The sequence below is a fragment of the Vidua macroura genome, chromosome 4 (assembly GCF_024509145.1).
Source record: "Vidua macroura isolate BioBank_ID:100142 chromosome 4, ASM2450914v1, whole genome shotgun sequence".
NCBI lineage: Eukaryota > Metazoa > Chordata > Aves > Passeriformes > Viduidae > Vidua > Vidua macroura.
Window position 1 is genome coordinate 6,288,613 of NC_071574.1, and position 27,578 is coordinate 6,316,190.

At 37.9% G+C, this 27,578-nt stretch overlaps 1 protein-coding gene across 15 annotated transcripts in view; it reads left to right on the top strand.

Annotated features, from left to right (window-relative positions):
* The window catches only part of MAPK10 (mitogen-activated protein kinase 10), a 137,741-nt gene that overhangs the window by 52,540 nt on the left and 57,623 nt on the right, over window positions 1-27,578 (top strand). For 8 of the 15 annotated variants that reach the window (XR_008436839.1, XM_053976079.1, XM_053976077.1 and 5 more), the window contains 5 exons: window positions 6,837-7,037; window positions 12,579-12,648; window positions 12,792-12,961; window positions 13,056-13,127; window positions 22,614-22,783. Coding sequence is in view for 14 of the 15 variants with exons in the window: in XM_053976079.1 (XP_053832054.1) it covers window positions 13,062-13,127; window positions 22,614-22,783 (236 nt within the window). In the remaining variant the exon portion in view is untranslated. Of the gene's footprint in view, window positions 1-6,836; window positions 7,038-12,578; window positions 12,649-12,791; window positions 12,962-13,055; window positions 13,155-22,613; window positions 22,784-27,578 lie in introns of all 15 variants that reach the window. The other 7 variants (XM_053976075.1, XM_053976073.1, XM_053976076.1 and 4 more) reach the window with 7 other exon arrangements.

Here is a 27,578-nt window from a genome sequence, read left to right on the forward strand (position 1 = left end):
CTCTTGTGTAAATCAAGGATGAAATGTTTTTATAACATTATGTCTCACCAAAAGTCTACTGCAGTGAATTTGTTGAACTCATTAAATATCATCGAGGACAAGATGCCCATAAATTCACTCAAATGAGTTCATGAACAGTTACACTACTAAAACCTGATTTTTCTCTGTGTTTCTTGCGCCTGATTAATTACACTTCCAAAAGTGATTCAGTGCTGAAGGACGAACAGACAAGCTTTATTCCATTAGGGGGGGAAGAAAAAGAAAAAGCTAAAACTTTCATCCTGCTTAGCAATGTCTGCAAAAACAGATGTGCTCTGCTGTAAGGCAGGAGGGCTGGAACTGCGCTGGTTCAACTCACAAAGGGATTTGTTAGGTAACAAATGGCAGCTGGACATAAAGTTTGGAACAAGAAAATAGCAGTGAAAGTTAACCAGATTTTGAGCATGGTGACCAGTCTAGCCAGCTCTTATTTATTGTAAGTATATTGAAGTATTATTATATTAAAGATCTTTTCATCATGCAAACAGGCCTAATAAAAGTAGATTTTTTTCTTCATTACTGCTATATAAAGCTGTGGCATACATTTAGAACTGTACTTTTAAGCAGATTTATTCGTGGTGGTCAGCTCAGGCCAAAAAAAGCCAGAAGACCCTTTTAGTGTTCGCCACAACTAAAACCTAAACGAAACCCTCAGACTTCAAACAAAAAAACAAAGATTTACAAACAAAATACATTGTGAAAGTAGCATCTGCTTTGATAAACAATGCATTTTGCAAGATTGTTATCCAATCTGATGGGCTATTGTGATTAAAATTTTTTTAAACAAATACAGTATTATAAAACACCTTCTTGTGAGGTCTGAATCTGGTGTAATAAGATTTTATCTCTTTTTTTGTTTGTTTTTAAGGCTCCAACTTGTGTATTGCTAATTGTAGGTTTTAAATTGCACAAAATCTAAGCCGCCTTCTTTGTCATGCCCTAAAGAACAGAATATTGAGGACAAAGAGGATCAGAGGGGACACAGAATTACTGATAGAGTCTTTGTACTCATGAAGAGAGGTAGGGGCATGGTTACTTTTATAGCCACATTTACAATGGCTTTAAAGGCTCATCCTGCTTCAGAAATGTCATATTCCTTTTCCTGTATCCCATCATCAAGCACAAATTTCTGCCCAGCCTAAGTTAAAACTCCCTGCCATTCAAAAGAACATGAAATCTGTTGTTATTATTCATGTATCCATTTGATTTCACACCAAAACCCAGAAACATGTTGTAGGAAAGAAAACAGGGGAAAAAAAGATTATAAAAATACAAGATTTCACAGAGAAATATATCAGTTTATTCAGCTGTTCATTTCTACTCCAATATTTTTGGATTCAAAAAGGAAATGCAAAAAAAAGAAAGCACTTGGCTATGCAAGCAAAACTGGATTTTGTTCCTTTGTTTCTGGGAAACAAGGATGAGTTTCTTTTAAGTCTTCCTTGACAGAAACACAGTCTTCCTTAACTTTTGTTTTGTTTAGGAATTTGACCTTTCTAATTTATATTAATTTTCAGTTGGTGGATTAAGGCCAGGCATCCAAGCCTCTATTCCTGACTGAGTGAACATATAATTTATTTTCTAGTGCCTTTGTTTTATTATCTGTCAAATGTGTGTGGAGGAACTCCTGAGGGTCTTTACAAAAGAACTTGTTTTTGTAAAACATTTAGATCCTACTTTTGCATGGTGCACTGTACTTGGAGAGGGGAGAGGTCTAAAATGTGTGGTTTTATCACCAAGTTTGCAGTAAACAGTCAATTACCTTGGAAATACATTTACTATGCACATTATTGCAAGGAGTTTATGTAGCATAGGGTGTGAAAGCTATCCTGTAGTCTACAGGAGACTGGAAACCACGTGAAGAAAATTTCTTGCCTAGATTCAGCTATTTTTTATGGATGGAGAGTCATTCTTGTGCTGAGCAGCTTCGTGGCATTCATTGCGTGTTGCAGTAGCTCACACTACCATTTTGAAATGGAGAAGAAGAATCAATCAGCTGTTTCACAGTGGGATAATTCCTTGGAAGTGATGTCAGGTCAGTTGGATTTAAGTTGATTTATCTCATGTTTAGCATCTATGGGAGCTGGAAATGATATTGGAAAACACTTAGGCTCAGTCATATCTGATTCTCTGAGCATTTGTTCTTGTTTAGGAACCAGGCTCAAACTAACTTATGATACAGGGGGTTAGTGCCGTTCAGTGCAGTGTTTTCAGCTTGGCACTGAAAAGCAGGCAGCAGAGCTGGCTGGTTGTGCTTTCTGGACATCTGGCCTTTGCAAGGCTCAATAGAACAAATGTTCTGTAATAAATGCAGAATATATTTTTAATGTGAATTTTATGTATATATGTTTTTAATAATATTTCATACCTGTTTAGAAGTCTAGAGGACAGCAACAGAGTTAAAGTAAGTAAGGTGCTGTAGCTTCTGCCTAGTTCAGGAGAGTTTACATTTGTAGTAGAAGTATAAAAGCAGGAGGAGGTGACTCCAGCTACCCTTACATTTGCTGGTCTGTCGCTCACTCAAACTGCAATTGCCTTCTTGTGGTGCATAATTCCTTGCCTGCTGCAAGAAAAAAGCTAAGTTTAATTGGATTTTAGTGGCCAACAGATGTTCCAGAGATACAAAACGATCCCCTGCTGAGCCCTTGATAAAGGCTGACACCCCAAAAAAAAAGGAAACATGGTGAAGCCCTGAAACCTTAATCCCAAACTCTAGAGCTCTAGCATGTAACCGAGTTCTACTTTTTTTCATTCATGTTTACATTTCTAGTTCAGGACAGTGAATGCCAGTGCTCCAGTGGGATTGTGCAAGGTCTATGTTATGCTTTATGAGCATGGGCCTCCACTGAGACTAATGCAAAGCTGCACTGTTCCCATGGGAGCTCTAGGAAACATTTATGCCTTGGGCGCACACACTAAATGGTTGGGATTTTCCTAGAACAAAAAGAGCATTTGGGTTTATATCTCCCTTAAGAGCTTTCTCCTCTTCAGATGGCCATGAGCATTATGAACACATGTAAGAGGTGTGATTATTATTGCTACTGATCTGATAGCTTGTGTGCATGAAGCTTTGCAGTATGTGCAGTGTTTGTACACTCCAAGCTTGTCTGACTGGGATGGGTATCAGGCAGATGAGTTAATGATTTATAGGGAATAGAACTAATCAAGTGTGAAAGGCTGGACAAAATGAAGGGTATTTATCTTGCTATTTTCTCGTGAGCCTAAAGAAGGCTTGGCACTTTGGACATCAGAAGGTTTCTAGCTGTGGAGGAGGTCTGGTAATTGAGACACAGCTGAAAAGAAGCCTAAACCATAGGAAGAGCAAGCTATGGACTGTAGCATCTTTAAAATCACATAAGAAGGTTCTAAAAGGAAGAGCCTGAGAATTATTCTTGCACTTACATTTAGGGAGTCAAAAGTAGGATACGGTTTTGTTCTTGTACTTGTTAAATTCTTTAGTGTAAGTATTCATTTAAAATACATTTACCCTTTTCATGTCAATGTCCTTTGTGATACTTACCTTAGCTAGTCCAATCCAAATTCTTTCAAAGTAATACTTAAGTTTGTCATTTAAGTTTTCCTCTGGTCTTTCTTCCCCTAGTGCTTCTTTGCATTACTCACCACAGAGTGCTGGTGGCAAAGATTATCTCAAGGATGCTCAGCTTGTTCTTGCTGAGTTATACCTCACCTTATTAATCGTAGTGTTTTGTGGGAGAGGAAATCGTAGTGTTTTGTGGGAAAGGTGTACCCAGGTAAATTAAGCTTGTTCCTTTATTGTCTGTAGCTCCCTTGCCTTACTGGGCCAGACAACCCAGAGTCGTTGTGTTTGCCCCTTTTCCCAGCTCTGAGGGGAGCTGGGATACAAGAATAGAGTTTCTACTGTCATGTCACATTTGAGCTACATTCAGTATCTGTACAAATCTTGTTTTCATATGAGGTGTTGGACCGGGCACGTTTGTGCAGATTTTTAAAGCCTTTTATCCTTGTCTCTGTAAGTTTGTTCCTCAGCAGAGTCAAATATTTCTGAAAACTTTCCTCAAGAATAGGACAGGCAGAGTCACCTGTTTGTCTAAAGCATCTGTACTTCAACTCTGCTTTAATCAGTTCCAGCATTTCCATCTAACTCTGAGGGCACCCATGCTTTGAAGTGGTGCTGTGGGCCTCTGCCTGGAAAAATCAATTCCAAACTGTTGTTTACCCATAGCAGGGAGACCTTCCCTGCAGTCAGAAAGATGTATGAGCTAGTATCTCTGTGTCCTAGAGGCAGTGAGGAGGGAGGAATTATGAAATAGCCTGTTTTGGTTTCCGCTTTTTCTTTTCCCAAATGATTTGTCCAGAAAATTGCAGACTTTGCCTCCTTGGCTCCTTTTTTTCCTTACTGAAGAAATTCCTATCCCCTGACTTTATCAAAGTCACTTTTTTCCAATGCTGCAGAACAAAGAGAACCAAAGAAAAGAAATTATTTTCTTGTGGTGATTACCTTTTGTATTTTAACATGCTTTTCCTTGTTTTACTTTTATATAAGAACCTAAAGGGAATGTGACTTGGTTTGGATGACCTGTCCAGTCTAACTTCACAGAAATGTGATTTTTTTCCTAATGTGCTAGTTTGCAGTTATTTGTATAATAGGAAATTAACAATAGCCTTCATGATTCTGTATTTATGCATTAATCACCTACTGTATTTCTTGTTTTGCATACGGAAAAGCAAATGGCACTTGCAGCAACACCCCTTGGCAGCAGCAGATATGCTTTCTTTAAATAGTTAATCTCCCGTAGTTTTGTGATACTCTGGAACTTTAGCCATTTTCAGTGCATAAATAATTATTATTGTCCCTTATGCTTTGAAGAACTTTTACCCAGCATTGTCTATAGACTGGAGCAAGGAAACACCCACTTCTGCTGGGTTTGTATCTGCCTGAACCAAAGGTGTGTTTCTTTCTTTAGCCACTCTACATTAGCATGACACATTCTAAATAACAGCAGCACAGGTGAATGGCTACAGTCTAGCAGTAGACAAGCTGTTCTTTCCTGTCAGTTATTGATCATCAGAAACACAGGGTATTTTCTTACTCTTAATTGAGATTTTTTTTTTTCTCATAAATGTAGGGGTGTAATCAAAAGCAGCTAGAAAGTATCAAAATATTTTCTGCGTTTTGCAGAACAATATGTAACTGCTATTTGATATTAACAGCTTGCAGAGATTTTGCAATAAATCCTGCTTGCATCCTGGAGATGAGTTGTTCTAGTAGTGTTTAGATATCGAAGTAATTAAAATTTGCAAATATTAAAGCTTAGAAGGGGGGGAAAGCTTTTCAGAAGCAAATGAATCTGTATTTTAGTTGTTTGAGAAATAAGCTGTTTTGTAGCTGCAGAATTTACAGTGTAATCTGCTCATGACTGCAGCCTTGAACTCTGTAACTAAGCTTCTTACATTTTTTAGAGTAAGAGTGTTTTTAGTTGTGTGGCTACTGTATGCAGCCACACAACTATATGTAAATACAATATGTATTTACAAATATGTAAATGCAAACCAAGGCAGAGAATGAGCACTCTAACTTTGCAAATAAATGAAGCAACTGCCCTTGTTTTGATTAGAAAGTTTGGATTAGAGGTGTCCTAAGGTCCCTTCCAAGGTGAGTGTATTTTTGGCTCTGTTCCTGAATAACCTTGAGGTGTGAATTAGCTGGCTCTGTTCAGTGGCCAATTGCACAGCCCTTTTAAAGTTGTGATGATAAATACAGATGTTGCAGCTGAGCAAGTTATTCCACAGTCCTGAACAGCTTTTCATATCTCCATCATGCATACTTTGATACAGGAAAGATGAGCATTGGTAGAATGTAAGAACATTTTTATCAAATAAGTAAAAGCATAGCTAAATATTCTTTTGGTTGCAAAATTTTTTTCTCTTAAGTGACCAGACCTGTAAATTTTTACCCTAATTTGAATGAAACTGACAGAAAGTACTATTTACTGCAGTGCCACATAATTAAGATACCCTGAAACAGAATCTATAACAGGATCTAAATGCCCTGGCCTTTTGTACATTTATCCCAAAGTTAGAATTTTGCTTTTGGCTGGGATATTAATTCTTTTTACAAGCACCATTCATTAATAGGGTGGTTAACATGTGTAACAGAGCAGTTTGTAAGAATGAGATCCAGTGCCATACAGTTCAACTAATCAGAAATTAATTCCAAACTATTTAAACTTAAAATATATGTTCTATTCTAATCTAATAATTTTCTTGATGCTGCTTGATACAGACAATAATCAAGTATTTTTCTCTATGTAGTCCATAAAATATAGGTCATTTTAACCCATCATAAAGTGCCAGGGATATCTGTGTTGAAGGCAAATATAACTGAATTTGAATTAGGTTTGGAGGTTGACTTGGGAGTTTATTAAAAATAGTTTTGATGTGATTCAGTACATACCTTCAGGCAGCCTTGCCACTGACATTTATCCAAGGAACAGCTTTATATTGATTTTATTTTTTAATAGAGAAAAACAAAGTTCTGAGAGAGCAGAATTTTTCATTCAGCTGTGAGGTAACTGAGACAGTTACCTCAATTTTTTATCTTTTTCTTTTTCCCTCAGAAAAAGAAAGTGGATTAAAATCAAGTGCCAAAATAGGAAAAATGCATAAAAATAAAAAAAATTTTGCTTTCACTATTGTGATAAAGGTTATCTTATAGGAGGCAGGCAGTGTTTTATTGTGCTCATCGCTTTCCAATTAGCTTTTTTTTTTTTTTTGTTAACAGTAGTAGCCACAATCTCACACATTTGCCACTCCAGGTTCATCCTATGCAAATTCAGAGCTGCTTCCAACATCAAAGTTTAATTTTGCAACTCTAGGAAGTGGCTAGGATTTATTCAGGGAGTGAAGATATTCAGCTGCAAATGAAAAGATGGTATGAGAGATTATGACAAGATCATCATAAGCTTTGACTAATTAATCTGCTGCAGCATCTTTTCCTCCTAATACCTTTCATAACAGTAAATATTATCTCTGGATGTGGTATCTTGGGCTGTATAACTTGGGCATTTAGACCAAATATAGTCAGGTGAGGAATTCTCTCTCGTAATAACTGTCTGGAGAAAAAAAACAAGAAGCTGGTAGCAAGACCAGATTTAGAGCTCATTTGCTCCTGTCTTCTGCATGTGAGCTGTGCTCATTATGAATATCTACTTATCAGTCCCTCGTCTTTTCAGTTTGTGCCTGTTTGATAGATATTTCCTTTTCAGTGCTATTCCAAAATGGTTTTTCCTTTTCACTCTCTTTTTCAGCAGCTGTTTTAGCACTACTTGCATGTGAATTTTAACATGCCATCACTTCTCTTCCCAGTGGAAGATGATCTGTTTCTGCTGGGATATAACCTTAATAATTAAATTGTTCACACCACTCTTTCCCTGGTTATTCCAAGAATAATTAAGATGGGAGAGTAGACACAACAGAAAAGCACTCTTTTGCAGTAGGAACACTCTCCTTGACTATTATTAATCCACTTGCAAATTTCAGTTCATATTTATCCTCTGAGGTGTCTTTAAGCTTCTTGTTAAGCAGTGGGTCTCCTATTGCAGTGCTGTACATTAGATCTGAAAGAAAAAAGTTAGATTAAAAATGCTGATAAGCCTAAAGATTTGGTCTCTGAAGTGAAGACCAGTTTGATAGGATATTTGAAGATGTATATCTCCATTATAACTGGCAGCAATTATATGAAAAATGTAGGCAAATTGCAGGACTTCTTTCTCGATCCAGCATATTAAAGATGTCAGAGCCCATGTTTGAAATTCTGTAGGAGTTTGAGGATCAGACATTGCCATTCTCTGCTGGCACACTTTGTCACGCTGTGTGAATTTGTTCAGGTCTTCATTATTTCCTACACTCTTGTTTACACAGAGCAGAATAGCCAAGTTTCATTAAAGGAAAAATATAAGAGTTAGAACATTACTGAAAGCTTCAGAGAACTTATACTGTGGTGAGAGTATGTATTTTCAGATGAAGGCGAGAGGAATTCATGTACTGGAAATGCATGAAATTATTCAAGCACATTTTCAAAACAGGAAGCATTAATAATTCATGAAAGTTAATCTTTGAACATTAGTGTTTTTAAAGAAGGTTTTTAAGTGACAACTGAATTGATCAATTGCCCCCTCTCATTGAATTAGGACAGGATGGGTTTTTTAATAACTTTAAGTGATGGTGCTATTTCATTAATTTTCTTCCATGCCCTGAATCTTTATGTTCATGAATGAAACATAATGAGGTAGTAATAAATACTTTCATTCTCCTTTTGTAGAACAAGTAGAGAACTGCAAGTCGGTGAAGTTAGGAAGCACATTCACTGTGCCCATTGTGCACATGCCATGCATTTGGGTGGTAATATAATATAAACAGAAATGTTGGATTTGATTACTTGATACGAATATATATTGCTTCCCCATATTATTGAGATTATCACAATTGATGAGACTTGGCATAGATATTGGTGAATGTCCTGTGATTCTTTTACAGCCTTCCAGTTTGTAGCCACAATATGCCAGGTTTAAATCTAGTGAAGTTTTGCATATAAGTAGTTCTTTCTAATTTATATCCAGCTGCCATTTGATTCCTGTTTAAATTGGGACTTGCATTTCTAATTTTTTTTAATTCCATGTGGGGCTAATTTTTAAATTAGGAATTTAAACATTTATTTCCACTTTCTTTTGCTGTAGGCATGTAAATACCTCTCAAAGTATAGTCTCAGGAGCATGGGAGATGACGAGAACAGCAGCAGGGCTAGTTTGGGATATTCAAGTGCAGCAGCACTGGTTTAAATACAGGTGAAACAGCTGCTGCAGTTTTTCCTCATGAAGAACCTTGTTTGAGCCCTGGATCAGTGTGTTTGACACACATGGCTGTGCTGTGGGGTGAGATGAGCAGCCCTGCCTGGCTGGGCTGGGATGAAGGGAGCAGTATTGCAGCAGGGCAGCTCTCTCCTTTATCTCTCTGAATAAAAGGTTACATGGGACTTCACTGAGGATTAACACTGGCCTTCTGAACTTTCACAGAAGGCTTTAAACATACTGTGACAGTATGGCACTGTCTATTGGCCATGAGGCACTTACCTGTTGATTAGGGGATGCAGGGATGATAAGCCATCATGAAGGTATTTTCTCAAAAGAAAGTGGCTGCGATGCTTTTTCCAGATAAAACATGGTGGGTGCAAGTGCCCAGGCTCTCCTTGGACCAGCAGAGCAATCTCCCAGACCCCTCAGACTGATGGTTTGCATCTCTTAGGTTTAAGGCAAACACAATCTCCCTGTCCGTGATCCAGGAGCCACTTACATGAAGGATAAGGCAGCTTGGATAAAAAACAACACTCCTAGGCCAAAAGATTTAATCTGACTGAGCCAAATTGCCCAGACATTCCCTGGGTACCAATATCATACAGCACTGAGGGCGAGGAAAGAATTCAAGGATGAGCAGAAAGGTTTACTGCAGGAGGCTATATTTGAGAACTGCAGCTCCTGTTGGTTTTCTGGTCTGTTTTAACTGCTCTCATCGTTTTTTCTCTGCTCTCAGTAATTATACTAATAGTATTGATTTAATCCTTTCAGTCTTCAAAGAGCCATTTGAATAATAATTAGATAGTCCTCCTGAACCCTGGAGAGACAGATAACCATTATTAAAAGTAAAAAAAAAAAAAAAACAAAAACCTAAAAAGTCCTTGTACAGAAAAGGAAGATTTGATAAAAGCACTGCAGGTAAAGAGAAGCTCATGCCTGAAATCTGGGCATGTCTTTAGTCCACATTCTGTTTTGAAGAACAGCTTTCCATAAGGAAGGAAGAAAGAGTGGAGTGAAGAAGAGGATGGCAAAGCAGCAGGCTAGGTAGAGGCCAAGCCTCGGTGGATCCAGCCAGCAGTTCCCTTGGGGGCTGTGCCACTGTATAGCTCAGAGGATTTTCAGGATTTTCTTTATCTTGCCTTCATGGCTGGTTTCCTCTTCCTGATTTTAGTGCCTCCTAGTTTTATTTTGCCTGAAAGTATGTCATGTTTGCTGCTGAGTCTTGTATGTTCTGGGTTCTGGCATACAGCTGCCTTGATCATAATGAAGATTTGGGATCCAGTTGTGGCTTTGCTGTTTCACAGACAGGTTTTCTCCCTGTAATGCTACAGCAGTCTCTGGCTTCCCAGAGTATTTTATTTTATCAGCAATGTTCTGTTTTCCCAGTTCTTTGCCCCTTGGGTGATTTCACTCAATATTGAAAAGGTAAAGTGTCAGAGGTGGGGTAAAAAAAATTTTGGATGCTTATTCTCTCACGTAAAGCTCCAGTCTCTGGTGAGTGATGCTGTTTGTCTCAGTAGCTTTTTGTTTTATAACTGCTTTATGTTCTAACACAATTATCTCAGCATCAGGCCAGTTCTTTATTATGACACTTCTTAAACATCTCTAGTGATGTGGTGTCAGCTCTCACCAGAGGAGATGTGATCAAGGAGATCTGCACAGCTGAGTGTGGATCTGTTTTCTGCCTGAAGGAATTAGAAGTTACAAACATGTGTGATCACTTACAGGGCACCAAAGGGAGTCTTCTATGAATTCAATAAACATTTTAAATCATGAACTCAAGTCTGTTTTGTCCTGGGCACACCTTTCTGTGCCATGGAAAGGTGGCATTCATTCCCGTTGTACAACTGGAGGAACTCAGCTCCATAGTGATTAATTTGGTGTATCTCATGTACAGAGGAATGTGAGAATTGATCAAGGCCATTAAAACATATCATACTTCTATTATTTTATAAGCATTAACTGCCCACAAGGACAACATCATAAATTCTAAAATGTATTCCAGTTCATAAAACTCACCAGTCTATTGTTCTGCCCAGGGTGACTATTAACAGTCCCAGTAATTCCTGTGGACAGCTGAGGAGCAGGGTATGACTAGTAATGCATGCATAATGCAAAGTGTATCTTCTCAATAGACCCTCACAGCAAATTCAGGGAGAAACCGAATTCCCCCCATTTTCTTCCCTCCCTTTCTTCACTTTCCACCATTAAGCTCTGTCTTGAACATGGTATGTCATAGCTATTGACATTTCAGTCATTGATTATTATAGCAATGTAATGCATACAGCCAGTGAATATATCTGCAGCATGACAGTGTAATTACCTGCTGGCTTTCCAGAAATCATTGGCAATATGACTAATGTTAAAAGCTGTTTTTCCTCCTTCTTTTTATTTTTTTTTTTAAGAAAAAAGCTTCCTTTCTTCTTTTTTTGTTTTAATATAAACTATTATAAACCCTCTGTGGAATATGAGACTCTGGTAATGACTCAGTGGGCAGTGAGACAGCAATCTCAGGCACTGTAATGTGATGCAGAAAAGGTCATAAACCTGCTTTCATAACAGTATTATTCATATAGTCATTCATTAAAAATTAAACACGTGGGAGCACATGGTGCATTGAAGTTGGCAAGTATTGGTGAATACTTTCTTGTAGTTTCTTTACTCCTGATCAACTGGTGTGAGTTGAAATTACTCCAAATTAAGTGTTGTCTTATTTAGTGCCATTTACACTTGAAGTTAGCTAGTTAGTTTTTCCTACTGAAGACAATGGGTAGCTACTTAGTGTTTCAGAATCATAGCTTTGTCTTTGTGGAGTGATGGTTAGATGGTTGTTTTGTTTTAATTTTTAAGTCTTTACAATGAGCTTATACTTAACAGAAAAACATTAAGTTCTATATAATGTATCTAATTTTGGCTAAAAGTTGCTAGTTTTTTTCATTGTACTGTTAGCAGGTTTTTGTTGTTGCTTTGTGTGTTTGGCTGGGTTTTTTGTGGTTTTTTTTAGAGTCACATGCTCCAAAGTCTTGTGACATAGCTGTCTATCCCAGCCTGACAACATTGCTGTGGATGTTTGTCACTGATGTGCCATGTTAGAATGTAGCTAGGACAGGACTGGTTAGGCAGAGCTGGATGTGGTGCTGTGGAACTAAATTAAAACTGCTGTAATGGGGTGCACAGGGAGGTCTGTCTAATCTAGCCTATGGCTCCCTGGGCCAGCATCAGATGACTGGGAAATCCAGAAATAGGCTGAGCATGGAGTGGCAGACTGTGACTCAGGGGTGTCTTGAGTCAGGGGTGATATTTTCGAGGTTAATAGCCTTCAGCAGATTTCTTCTTATGTGAATTTGCCTAATCATATTAGTGCTTATGTTGACTTCTGGCTTCCACAGCAACATGAGACAGAGAGTTTCACAGTGACGAAACAGTGTTTGAAGAATTATTTCCTATTGTTGATTCTAACTCTGATAACATAACTTGGTGCTTTTTGTTTTTTTTTTTTTTTTTTATTTGAAAGAAAAAATAAAAGGGTGTTTTCCTTTTCATGTTTCAGTATGCCACTCATTTTATGTATCTCCAGCATATTTCTGCTCAGACAGTTATTTTCTAGGCTAAAAAAAAAAAAAATCTCCAGTCTGTGCAGTTGTTTTGTGTAAGGAATCTCTTTGTGCTTTGGACCCTTCTTACTGCCCTTTTCTGTAGCTTTTCTAGTGGTAGAATGTTAAGACCAGAACAAGAACTACATGGGATGCTCACAAAGTGGATGAATTTACACAGTGATGTAATGAGTCTTTCCACTTCTATAACTTTCCTAATACTTGTCAACTTAAGCCTTTTTTTTCCTCCCCATAATAATGTGTCTCCTATTCCCACATTGTTTAGAACATTATTGACCTGATTTTGTTGGTTTTGTTTTTGGTGTAGGAATATGCAAGTGATACAATAAACTTTGAATTAATGGCACCAGTAAAGTTTTCCAGATGTAACTAAGTCATATTTGGGGCCATAACCTTGACAGGCATTGGACAGAATTTAAAGCTTTTTTACAGTTCAGTGTTCAATTTCTGGTTTTGACAGGCTGGGTAACAAATCAGGTTGGTTTTATAATTTAAATGAAGCTAGAGCTGCATTATACTTGCACATCAGCAGCCAGACAGGAATTCTATGTTTACTTTTCTTTAATTGCAGGTATTTATGAGCCGCCATTTCTTGTATTATTGTGGTGAACCTACTCTGGATGTGAAGATTGCCTTTTGTCAGGTGTGTGTTCCTTACAGGTAAAACAAGGTACAGTATATACTTGTACTTCATTTTTGCAATTCATGCTATAATAAGAGAAAAATAGAACTGAGTTTCAGCAGCTTACTGCAAGTAACTGGTTATAAAAATTAGAATAAATACAAAAAAGTAAAGAAATGCATCACAAAAAATTACTTTTCTATTTGCTCTCAAGTTTATTTTGTAATTTGTTCTTAATGACTTTGATTTTGTTTTGATAAACTATCAGTTAATATTCTGAAGTTTTTTTAGTGAAAAATAATGGCACAGTTTTCAAACAGAAAAACTACAAATTTAAACTATTTTATCTTAGTCTCTGTCCTTCTGACACACAGAGCCTTTTACATTGTAGCCTGTGACTAATTTTCTGTTTACCTATACTGGAAGTGAAGGAAGTGTAATTAAAATCGTGGTGTTTGTCTTGTCTCCCATCGAACACCATGTGGTATTGAGATTCTGGAGCCATGAGGCTGCACTAAAGCCAATTCTGTAGTTCTACATCATCCTTGAAATTGTTTGGTCACGATATATGGAAGCTGAAACTAGATCTTTGATGCAAAGAAAAAGCTTTTTGATTTATCCAGTTTTTGATTCTCTTGGTTTAATTAATATACTTAGTTGCAAATCTATGAGTATATTTTTCCCTTGTGAATGAAAAATTACTTTTTTTGCTCACTTCTGAACAGTGTTTTGTGCCTGAATTCTGTCTCTTCATAGTTTTAAGGGTTTTTTGTGAGATGGGAGTGTGAGTAATCTAACTAACTGGAGAGATATTAGGGACATTCTCCGCTTTTTGAGGCTGAAACCAATGTTGCATTCTTAGAAATTAATTTATGATAAACACTATTTTTTTCTTTTATATTACATGTGGAGTTCAAGTGAAAGCACAACTGTAAAAAAGAAAGGGCTATTACTTGCGTGCAAGCATTTAACATTAGACAGTGACAGGTGTTAGAAAGTTTACTTTATGTTTTTTAACTCAGGGACACTAAATATTAATTCTCCTGAGAAGGTTGAATCTGGACTTAGGAATCATCAGCTCTGGGATGGGTTTTGGCTATTCAGTTTGATAATCTGCTTAACTGTCTTTTCTATTTTATTTTATTCATATGCTTGTGTTTAACTTGCTTAATTCTTCCACTGGCAACTTTGTCAAATGTAGTATTTTTGTAATGTTTTGACAGAGTTTGCTTTCAAAAACAATTGCAGAAATTGCAAATTTTTTTCTCACATTGTATGAGAAACGTGTTATTGATAAAAAGTACTTTCACTGTGCAGAATAGAGGTTTTTTGCATAGCTCTCCTCTCCTTTTTATTTAGACCATTTTGGATGTATTTTTATCACTGAGTGAGATGAATTCCTATTTGATGGCTGCAGCAGGTACCCAGGATGGCGTCATCCCCTAAATACATACAAAGAGATACTATCCTGACATTGTAGGGAACAGAATTCCATCCTTCAAGCGCTTACCACATGGATACCTTTTCAAGGTCTTCAGACCTTCAGATCGATTCTCTTGAGGATAAAAAGTGGTTTAAGCTTCATGTTAATTTATTCTCTCCATAAAGATAGGCCCTGATCCAAATAACAGCTGTAACTATGAGCAAGAACAGTCTCTAAATTAAGTGTCTGGTTGCATTAAGACCTGTCTTGGATGCTGTTCATTTGTATTGCTCACAGTGGGATGGGGGTTATATCTCTTTACTTGGTCCAAGCATCCAGATCTTTATTTAGAGATTAGGAATAGTATCCAGGTGGTAAAATTGGTTATTCCATTCTTATTCCTGCTTCCATTTGAAATTTCTGTCTCACTGGAGACTTTCTTCAAGGTGCTGTGCTGAAGTGCCTTTCTTAAAGTTCCACTACTGAAGAGAACCCCAATTATTTTTAGTACTGAGGGCATATTTTTCTTGTAATATATATTTGTGGCCTGAAAGGCATAGCTTTATGTGCTCTGAAGGAAAGTGACATATTCATAATTACAGGCTGTTTTCTTTGACATAGAGCTTATGTCACTGAGCATACTAGTTTTGTACAGTGAAATGCTAATTCAGCAGGAATAGAATTTTAAGGATTTTCAGCTTAAGGAGAAAAAAGAATGGCCCTTCCTGAGAAACATTCAGTAGCATAAGTAGGGTGAATATGTACCTCCCCACCCCTTCACCCTGTTTGCAGTGTAAAAACACTGGTCTGGAATTACTGGATATGGGTAGCCAATTCATGTTCTGAAACAGCCACCTTTTTTTAAGGCTGAGGACATCTGCTTTTCTATCATAATAGAACAAGAAGGCCTATAGAATTTCATTAGACTTCTGTAAGGCTGTTATCACCAACAAGCTTTTATCTGTAGGACCCTACAGGTTTTTATTGTAGCACAAGGTAATGCAGAGTAGTGTACCATGAGTAGAATGGGACACTAAATTTTAATACTAATATATTAACAATATCTACAATTCCAAAAGAATAGTGACTTCCTCACCCATATTTCTCTCCATTTAGTCTTTCAGTATCTTTTTTTTTAATAAGTATCAAAACATGTGTAGCCTGTCAGAATTTACATGTTCCCTAAGCTGTAGGTATATGTGATACCTTTATTTAGAATACAATTCTAAATGTAGTATGTCCTGTGATTATGCCTTCTATCAAAGGGGAGATTAGCTGGTATTCAAAAGTTATCAATAATTGATATATTAGATTTTTATGAATAAAATGATACTTCACAGGGTCAAGAGCTGTCTATTTCTAGCTAAAGGTGTGATTACTTAACTCCATACAGTCTTTATTTGTAAAAGGGAGAATCCTTTCATTAGCTATTGTCTTCACACCACATACTGTAATTATATAGTTCTATTGAGAAATCTACTTTCTCTCCTGTATCTTTGGCTACATATTGTGTTTGGATCACTGATTTAGTTCCTTTTCCTAAAAAAAGCCTCAGACTCAAGGAACCTTTTCTTTCAGCGTTTCTTGATCAGTCCTTTCAACCTTCTTTGGTGTGATGGCCAGGGCTGGATGTCACCTGTGTGTCAGCACTGAGCTCTTCAGGCATCAGGGGGAGGAGGAATCATTTGAAGTATCATTTTCTTGTGCAGATACTCACAGATTGCTCATCTGTAGGGATCTGGCCCGGAATGAAGGACACACTCTGGGACACAGTGACTTCTGAGCAATCCATGATACCACAGTTATAAATGAGCTGTGAAAATTCGGTGCCTGTAGGAAGGAAGGAATTAAAGTACCAAGAGCTCAGTGAACATGTGGAGGACAGGAGAAATAAGTAAATAGCGCTTGGCTTCATGTTTTGAGTAGGTACAATTGAAAAGGAGAAGGCAGATTTGTTGCTTTGCATGTAATCAGAACTAGGTAAGGGCTAGGTAAGCTGATAGGTTTTTGGTGTCTCAGTTAGAAGAGGTTAAACAAGGACAGAGTGTTTAAACAAACAAATAAAAAACAACAACTATAAAAGAACCCCCAATCTAACAAAAAAAAAAAAAAAAGCCAAAAAACCCCAACCAGCACTTAGAAACATTGTACTACATTTAATAAAATGCTTTAATATGATGTGTTGAAATAGAGTGAATAAAGCAAATGTAAAAAGATCAATCACTGATCAGTCAAGGCTGAGTTGTTTGCAGGGGTCTGTTGTCTACTTGAAAGGCTGAGTGTAGAAAGCCCCCTGTCTGGGGGACAAGGCAGCTGGAGAGAGATTAAAAGAAGGCCAGAAATTAGCTTTTAAATCCCACTCAAAACACACTAAAATCAGAAAGACTGGATGATCAATAAAAGCCTCACAGGATGAGAATGAGGTGGAAGAATGGAGAACTGTGGTGTGATGTAGCTGGTAAGACCAAAATCTGTAATATTACATCCAACCACACACACACAAGGTGAAACCCTGTGTAAGAGATTGGATCACTGTTTATGGACTTTTGAGTTCAGGGAGAGCCAGAATAAGTGGGAAGTCTGGCTTTATGGAGAGAAAAAAAATAGATAAAATTTCCGCCATAGGTGTGTCATATATAAAATACACAATTTAAAATAATTTAGTAGATCTTTCTATCCAAAGACACTCTATATTTCCCAAGTGAAAGCTTCTGTGGCCATTCAAATTTACACAGCAAAACCTGTGACCATTAAATTTGAAGCAGAGGGCTCACAAATTCATGTTCATGCCAGAAATCTGGCATTTGAAACTTCTGTGAGAATTAGAGCTGCGCAAGTGGGAGGACAGCCATTAAATTCATAGGGCTGTTGGCTGAGCAGATGCACCCAGGTGAGCAGGGCTTGCCTCTATGCACATTTTCAGAGCTGGCCAGAAGCCCGAGGGTTTTACCATACTCATGAATGTCAGTCTCTACAACCTCAGCATTTGACTTTCAAGGTTAAATTGTAGCTTTAAGATATTATCCTTTTGTATCCTGAGGGATCCAAAGGCATCCACCTCCGAAATGTGCTGTGGTCCACACCAGACTCTTTGTCTGAGGCTGGCTGCAGATGAGGAGCCATCATGTTGTGTGGCTCAGAGCATCCTCTGCTTCATCCTGCTCATCTCTGGGCTCCGTGCCAGCTGCGAATTGGGAGTCAGCCTCTCAGTCTTCTGATTCTTTCACTCACCTGCATTTACACACACATGTGGAGGGCTTTAATTGATTTCAGTAGCCTTGCATCATGGCACCCTCAAACGGGTGTTCCTGCCAGGATTTCTGTGGGCACACAGGGAAGGATACGAACGCTGAGGTAAAGTTTCCCCTCTGCTGATGCTGCTAGCAGAATCTGTGACAGTGCTCACTGTCTTGGAGATGCAAGGGAGAGCAATTTGCCTTAAATTGCTGCTAGTGTTTGTATTTATAAAAGCTTGTATTTATAAAAGTTTGTATTTATAAATTGCTGCTAGCATTTGTATTTATAAAAGCTGAAATGCATGAGCTGCTGAGCTGCAAGACATTGCTGTATTTTAGGCTCATCGATAATAGAAGGAATGGTGTTCAGAAACAAAGGTCTGTCAGTAAAATATGATAAGTATAGTTATGTTGTAGGATAGAAATGGACAAATAAAATGGGATATCAGGAGGCAATTCACCTTACAATATAGAAAATAGCACAATTTTATTTCTGTTGGGCTTTTTAACTCTTTTCCTCTCTGTACTCTGAAAGAAAAGGAAAGAATACAGTTTGTAGCTCTGTGTGAGGCAGTCACTTATTTGAGTTCCACTGAATTTTCAAATACTTCTCCTTTGAGAACAAAATATATGCTCTCTAAACAATTAGCAATAGTGAGAGTATCTTTTTCCTTCATCTCAAATGCTTGAGTCTTGACAGTTTATTTTCTTTTCTCTTTCTCACTTGTCAGGTTACTAAGCAAACATCATTGCAAATATGGCTTCGTGCTCAAGTGAGCTAACAAGGATAGTTAGGTTTTCAGGGCTGAGAAACTTTCACTTCTCTTAAATTTCTCAGTATGGAGGAAAGAGAATGGCATTGGGGAATGTGTGTGTGCACATTAGAAGTTTTCAATTAGGTACTGAAAGGAGAAAGTAATGTTTCATGCATTTTTGTACCTATGAAATGAAAGCTAAGCTCCTCTCAGTGTTGAAGTAATGTAATTTCATTGTCCAAATGTTTATGGAAACTGAGAACAAATGGCATTGCTGTGCATACTTTGTCTCTGAGGAATAATCTTTCATCTTACACAGAGGCCTGAGGAACTTTGATGTGTTTTGTTCCAAGTTTCACAGCTTCAATGTTTACTGTTGTTCTGGGGCCTCAGTATTGTAGCTTGCCCAAGTTCATTTCAAGTTCACCTGAAACTGTATTAACTCACTGGAATTCACTTTACTGTATGAGACCTATACATTTTTACTGTGATATCCTGATTGCAATGTGTATCTACAAACTTCCTTCCCCCATCTATTTCTTAATGAAGTTCTAATTCCTGGTTTCTTACGATGTTAGCCTCAATCACATTTGAAAGGAGTTTATGGTTAGGTGCATCTACAGAAGGGTGTATACTGGAAATTCCTAGCCCTGGGTTCCTTTCTGATGCCATATAACCAAAGCTTTAACATTATTTGCCTGCACAGGTGTTGTAAACATTGTGCAGTAAAACCTGAATCTGAAATAGCTTAGTGGTGTACAGAGGGGCATCTGGGGGAATATCAATATCTGTAACAACACCAAGGCTTCTGAAAGGGGTTTAAATGAGCACTGAGGATGTAACAGGAGAAGAGCAAAATGTAGTGTGTAGGCTTCTTTAAGATGAGCTATGTGAATTTGAAGATTGGGAGAAGAACATTGTCATCAGGGTTTGAAACTAAAACTAACATAGACATGCTCTGTAAAGAGTATGAATTTCCTTGCTAAAGGGAAAATATTTTTTTATCTTTATTTTGGAGTGAAACAAAACTGCCATTTCCTTTTTCTCAATAGGAAGTGGCTATTGAATCAACCAGAGACTGTTCTTAATTATGTGTCAGCTTGGCTTGGGGATCTGATCAAATGTGATTAATCCAATAATGCTGTTAATTCATTGACTTAGGGATTTGATTTAAGTCAGCATCATGACAAGGATAGTTATATCATCAGTCTCCTGTTGTTATGAAAGTAAGCAGTGCATTGGGCATTAGTAACCTTACTGTGCTTTTGTTTTGCTTGTTTAAGCTTTGGTAAAAATTGGAAAATATAGAGCAGGGGGGTTTTTTGTAGTTTTTTAGCAGTGTCACTTTAGAGTGAGGAGGCAACTTAGACCTTGGCCTGTCCACAAAGCTGAAATTGTTGTCACTCAGAGGAGACATTCTGCTTGAAGTACACTTCAAACTAAATCAGCCTGCCTTGAACTTTACAAGTAATGCTTGTAAAAGACTTTATGGGGCACAAATTTATAAGTAGGGAAAAAGATACTAATCTGAAAAGGAAAAATGATTTCATGAAAAATAAAACAGTCTTTACATCTCCCTCTCACACACAGTTAGGAGCAGATTGTCATAGGAATGGTCTGTGTTGTGCAGAGGAGAGCAGCTCATCAGGACATTTGCATTTTCTTATCAGTTGTGGTCTTCTGGGTCCACAACTTTAATTGCTGTTGACTGAAGCAATTGGATATGTTAATTACCCATGGAACTGAGCTACTACAGAGTGGTTCTTCTCAGCCGTTTTGATTGATTTTTAAGGCATTTCTGGATTTAAAAGAACCAGCTGCTGGAACCACAGCAGTTCAGAAACCCCAGTGTACGCAGCTTGAATTTCCCGAGGCTAGTAGTTCACACGGTCAGGATAACTTAAAAGCAAGTAATTTTTATTCTAGACATAGAGTGATAAAATATGTGCTCCCATGTAGCTCCATGCCACACAAGGAGCTGTCAGGTAGCTTGGGAGTAAGGACACAAACAAGTTGTGGCAGGCCTGGCTCATCCAAGCCTTAACACTGTCATCCAATTTGTTTAAAAAATTCACTCTGTCTGTACTTCCAGAGGAGCTGGATATGAGTCAGGCTCACTCAGGAATGCAATTTTTATGCTGACACTTTATACATAAACATTGGTTTCAGAGTAATGGGTGTTAATGCTGAATATGTCCTGCATTGTTCTGATAATGACATCAGGAAAAAACACGCTCCAAATGTGTTTGTCTAGCCAGAGGGAGCTGTGAAATGCCTATCAATCAGGAGCATGTTATTTAAAAAAACCCAAAAAACCTCCCAGTTTCAGGTCTGGTACGAATACCTGAGCTGAACAGCCAAATTTATGCATCTCTCTTCACAGAATGGGAGACGTTTTAAGACTAAGGCTACACAGTGTGAATGAGATGCAGCCTGTTTGTCTTCCAATGAGAAAAATTCAAACCTCTTTTGGAATAATTTCACTCTCTGGAAGCTTCATTTTAGGGCTGTGTCAGTGGCCGTAAACCTCTCACTTTTTGTGTTAGGGCAAGACCTCCCCTGCTCTCCCACTCACAATGTTTGATGAACAAGTTAATGTAAAGTTGCCACTTGGTTTTCTGAGATGAGACTTTGTGTTTGAATGGAGAGCTGCATTTATTAAAATGTTTCAAAGTCTCTAAATGAGGTGTTTAGGACGACGCTGTCCAGTGCCAAAGGGCCTTCCAGTTAGGTAATGGACAGAAAAACGATAATAATTTTTCCAAGGCAAACCTTGAAATCCAAGTTCTTTGCAAGGTCAGTAATCTGTTTTTAGTGGCCAGATTTTTGGAATACTGGAATGATGTCCTTTTTAATTGAATGAGTGATGTAATCAAAGTCAACTTTACTTTTTTCACAGCTCCATCAAATTTCAACATAGTAGTCCATAAACACATAATGCATTTGATCATTAAGATTTTTTAGGGGGAAAGAAATTTATAATAGAGCAAATAAGAAAATTTATAAGCTGTGTTCGGGAGCACTGAAAAAAGTTGCATAGACAGAGGTATAGCTGTTTTAGGATTTTGCTTTATGGAAGGCATTTGGGCACGTCTTGACTTCCATAACTGAACTGTCAACTCTTTTAGTGAAGATATGCTGTAATATGTTGAGCTTTTGAATCCTGTGCTTAGCACCATGTACTATAGAATCCTAAATTACAAGCACTTAATTCTGATTTTTATCTCAAATTGCTATAAATTTGCTCTGTAGTCCATAGGGAACTGAGCTCAGCAGTAGTTGTAAAGGGGTTATAATGTAACTTGCTGCATGTTAATTTTACAAATTTGAGGGAGGGTTTTTTAAGTCTTGTAAAAATTATTGGTTTTTAATTTTACAGTTTTGGGGAGGAATACTGCTATGCAGTGCTAGCTACAGTGCTTGGTTTTGTGTCATTAAAATTGGTGTTTGCTGCATTTAAGTAATGAGAGCAGCTCTCCCTCTTATCCTTAGGAACCCAGAACTCCTGAAGACCTCCAGAGCTTCTGAATAAATCTCCATGATACTGAGCCATGTTGGGTCACAACTTTTCTCATTAACTGCTCTGTTTCTTTTGCAACACCTGTTGAAAGTTGCTCAAGGTCTTTGTCACGTGCTCAGGGAAAGTTTTAGCACTCATGGGAATACATTTGCTTGCTCTGTCTGATCCATAATGAAGAGCCTGATTCCTGCGTCTCTTGTCCCACTTCCACACTGATGAAAGTCATCTTATTTTAAATTAATTGCAAAACAAACGAGGGCAGAATCAGCACGAGCACATAAACCAGTAGTCATGAGGCAGGAGTGATGGCAGGTCGAGAGCAGTAGTTGGCAGTAACTGTGTCACAAACACCAGCTGGAGAATTCACTGGTTTTCTTTAATCAGTGCCTTTTTATGGTGACTTCCTGCATGAAAGAAGATTTGATACAGTCTTTATGAAAGTGAGCCAAAAATGACAAGAATTTATATTGAAAAATTAGGCTGACAGTGCTTTATCAGTATTCTAATGTTTTACCAGCCTTGGTTTCTCTGTTTTTACCAACCCCTCTCCCCTTCCCTTCTTCTGTACAACAGGGATTTGGGAAACAAGTGGATGTGTCATATATTGCCAAACATTACAACATGAGCAAAAGCAAAGTTGACAACCAGTTCTACAGTGTGGAAGTAGGTGACTCGACCTTCACAGTCCTCAAACGCTACCAGAACTTGAAACCTATTGGCTCTGGGGCTCAGGGAATAGTTTGGTGAGTATCAGCACTTTCTCTTATGATGCTTTGAAACAGAATTGGCATTTTGCATCTCCTCACAGTTTGCCAGCCACAGCCCTTGTCTAAAATTGCAAAAATAGCAGTCAGGCAACAGACATCCTGAGGCAGAAGGGGCCCAGTGGTTCGCTAATAAATTCCCCAGCTGGTGAGAGTGATAGCACTGGGTTTGTTTCTCCAGACAGCAAAATGGAACTAGCAAGAAAGCAGGAGAGAGATCTTATCATAATTGACAACTGAGGCACTATTTCCAGAGGCAGTGCAAATAATATCCCAAGTAAACCCTGCAATTTTAGTCTTTGTACAGTAAAAGTCACTGAGAGCAAAACAGAAACTTGTCACATCCCATAGCGTTCTCAAATATTCACGGTAACTGCTAATGTTTCCTTTATTTCTTTAAAGTGATGTTTCAGTGATGTGAATAATGTGAACAAAAGATGAGTTCAGTAGCTCCCCTAAACAATGCAATTTGAATTTATCACGTTCAAAAGTTGTGGAATCCTGGGTGGCTTTTGCCTCTGCATTTTTAGACATGGCTTTTAAATTTCTGTGGCTTCTGTGCAGTCATTTGTTACTGCTTAATTATGAGGCATTTGGGTAGCTAAAACAATCTTATATATAACTTGGTCAGAGGTGAAGTCTTAATTCCATCTGTCACCTCTGTCATTGTTTTTTTTTTTCAGACCTTGATGTAATGTGTGTTACTTTACAGGTGGAGGCAATGGTAAAGCAAGAGGTTCCTTTAATCCAGTGGCAAATGGTTTTTGCATGGATTGTTGGCATTGGCCCCATAATTGTCAGTGTAACAACACTGACAACACATCCTTAGGTCTCAGTCCATCACTTCCAGTGTTTAGTACACTTTGAGACCATGCAAGTCCAAAGATTGACCTAAATGACCAATTACCATATTCCTTATCTTAAACGCAAAAGAACTCGAGGTGGCTTTTAAATCAGCTTTGAAGAAGAGGCATACTTTGGGTTCAGTACTACTGAAAATAATTTGTTATATTCCATATATATATTTGTTAAATTCCATAGAAAGCAAAGATGGTTTTTCTTCCTCGTTTCTATCCTCTATTTGTTTCAGAGGAAAATCAGTTTTCGTTGAACCTCTCTGCAACTGAATTGCTGTAATGATCAAATGTGAGCAGCAAAAAATAGAGAAATTAAGCTAAATAAAATAAAAACCATCCTTTTGAATGAATTTTACTTTCATACTAAGAGTTGACAGCAAAAATTAAGAATTTCTTAGGCAAGAAAATCAAATCATAAAACAAGCAAGTTCAAGTGCAAGTTAACACAAATCCCCTGAAATAACATGGAGTAACATGGAGAGGCCATAAAAGGTGGTTTTGACTATACAGATATATAAGTATTACACAATAGATGGGGAAGATAATGAGCATTTTTTCTTAGTTTGTGTTACATGGTAAACATGTACATGTACATGCCTGTCATAAGGCATAATTTACCAGAAATACAATAAACAATCTATCAGGAAAGTGTGAAGAATCAATGGTGAAGTGATTAATTAATGAGAAAACAATTGGGAGATAAATATTTGTAGTTTAGATATGAGAAAACAATACATTATGAGAAACATCTCCAGTTGTGTAAGTTTCTCCTTACCTAATATTAATAATAAGCTTACACAGTAAATTTTATTAGAATAAGCTTCTACTGTAGAAACTTACTCTATTTAGAAATATTTTGATGGAAATAGAGTTGTATCTAGGAAAAGCTGATTAAGGTAAAAAAAAATAATTAAAACCTGCCTATTCATACAGCACAGCTTGCTCTGATGGAGGTAATTTGCCCTGCTTGTCTTGCTCCTTTGCAAAGAATAGCCACGAGGAGTGCCGTGCCTCTATGAAAATAGTGGGGAAATCCTAGGTCATAGTTTCTCTGAGATCCAGTGGCTCTGTTTATACTTGATGGTTTGTTCAAGGAGTCTCACAGATCTGAGATGAAATTCTGTCCCTTGCTGCTAGGTTTAGGAGATACGTAGAAGCCAAACGGGTGATTTCTGATTGTTCCCTCTTCCAAGGGCAGGCACAGGTGGGATGGCACAGAGGGGTTTAGGCTCAGTCTTCTCAGACCATGGACTGGATTTTCCTTCAGGATAACTGTAGGCAAGGACACTACCTCTTAGTAACTGGAGTAACTGGCTGCCCAGCTACTGGAAACAGCTTTGGTGCATAGTGACACTTGGTTTTATGGAGTGATGGAGCATGGCTGCTGAATGCTAACTCCTTTCAGGGGGAGAGGCCTGATGTTTTTCGGGGTCTGGAAGGTGTTGCAGGGTTCCTAGGCAAAGCTACAGACTACTGAAACCTTTCCCATACAGTTCTATGAACAGGTTTCAAGATAAGCAGGAAAATGTCAGTGGAAAACAATTTATGTCGTGGAACAGAAGCAGGCATAGGAAGGAGGAAATGTGGTTATGAAAAAAGTAGGGACTTGTTTTCACTGGATTGTGCTGAAAATTACATCAAAGAAAAAAATTATTTTCTTGGTATGGAAGCATTAAAGATATAAAATCTTCAGGAGATGATAATTTAGTGAATTATGTGAAAAAGACAAAACCATATGGTGTGATTGTTATAATAGTACCCACGTGAAACCCAGTAAGGAAATGGTATTTCTACAGATATAGTACATACAGGATCTTTGGAAATTAATCTTTGGTCTCTTTCAATGGGTTTTGTGTTAACTATGTTCACAAAATAATTTTAGCAGCCAAAAGAAGGAAAGAAAAAAAGCTGCTTGGAATCCCTTGAGCAAGGAAGCTCCTCTTCACCCTGCAAACACTACTCTTTATGAAAGTGTAGGCTGTTTGCTCACTGTACATCACACTGACATCTGTGAGAAAGCCTATAAAGGGTGTGTTTGCATATCATTATCATGTTGTTATTACAGGCATGACGATGATGGGGCATCGCTGAAACACACCTTGGAGTTTATTAGACCAAACTGTAGTTGTAAAAACTGCACAGACCTGTAACCACACTAGTTAATCTTTTAGTCTGTCATACAAACAGAAAACAGTTTTCTGAGTTTAATTAGATATGTGCCATTAAACTGCTGAGAGAAGAAGTAGCTGATACCCCTCTGCAATGTTAGAAGGGAGTTGACACCTACCTCATTCTCAGGGGCTGAGAAAAGGAGGTCAGTTTCAGCTTGGGTTTGTGCATGGTGGATGATGGTGGATGCAGAGGAATTCTCACGTTCCATAAAATCAACAGAAATATGCTGATGTTGGAGTGGGTGTTTCTTTATGTTTTAGATGAATGCTTTTTGCCTGGAAGCAAGGTAATTGATCTGTAGGTTTTCTGCTGTGGTTTGCAAGCTATCATTTTTATGTTGCCTGTGATATTTTTGATACTGTCTGTGATGTCTAGAAAAATGGTGTTGTACAGAAATATTTCAAAAGCAATTTGAAGGGCCTCTGACAGTTTTTGAATTTATGATAGAAGCAAGGGTGAAGTCCAGGTTTCCAAGGCAGATAGGGAAGACATCACTTACAGGCTTGAGGACACAAGTAATTAAAATCTTAGCAGTATCTTATAGAAGACATTTGGCCTGGTTTATGGCCACATGGTGGTTATACCTGTGTGTTTTATCAGGAGAAAGTTATAGCTTTGAAAACGAAGTTGTCTGGGTGAACATCAAATAAATGGGTCTGATGATGCCTTTCAGCTGAAATCCTTTATCTTGGTCTTTTCTTAAAAGTGAGCACAAGCTTTCATGCTGCATGATGTTGAGATGTGGTCTAATGATGTGTCAGCTGGACTGGGGGGGTTGGCTGGGAAGGGCTTTATTCTGTCTCGTTGATGCAGGAAGTTTCTGTGTGAGTAATGTTTGAGTGGAGGATGTGGGAGCAGGAATTATGCTTTTGTGAGAGCTTTTCAGTGAATGCATTATAAATTTAGAAAGACACCTCATCTGCAGATATAAAGGAGACTGTAAATATATTCCTGAAGTAGTAAATTGGGGAAATGTGCTGCAGATATCTTTCTCTGAATTAGTGGTTTGGTAATACTTTTGAGCCTGAACCTAAAGCAGATAACAATCTTTTAGTGTTCCCTGTAACAGGTAGAGCCAGCAAGACAATAAATAGCTTGCTGTGTTGCCTAATATTACCATAGGTTCTCCTTTGCTAATTTACTCCTAATTTGGTGGTTGAGTCTTATGGAGTACAGAGTTCTTTCAGATCAGCCTGTGGTGACGGTGGTGCGTGTTGTAGCTTATAAATCTGCCGATTCTTTCCCTAAAGTAATTGCAGCACCACAGAATCATTTAGGTTGGAAAAGACCCCGAAGATCACTGAATCCAACAGTTCACCCAGCACTGTCCATCACTAAACCATGTCCCCAGGTGCCACATCTGCACATCTTTTTCAATACCTGCAGGGATGGTGACTCAACCTCTTCCCAGAGTGTTCAAAGGCTGGAGGAGAAATGTGACAGGTATTGTCCACTACAAGGTGCAGAAACACTTGAGCTCTTTTGTACAATGATTATCCTTCAGTTCTGGTTTTGTGTAGCACCATTGACTGCCTGGGCTGGCTATAAGGATCTTAAGGGATATTGCAATGGGAATAATGGTAAAAGCCATAGAAAAGAGCAGTTGATGCTTCTCACCATTACCAATTCCAAACTCATACTGTTGCTGTAGTGCAGTGGGAAAAACAAGAGAGAATAGTGGTCATATCAGTGTCTTACAGCTAATACACAATTTTATTTGTATTGTTTAGCTGGACTCTGCTGTA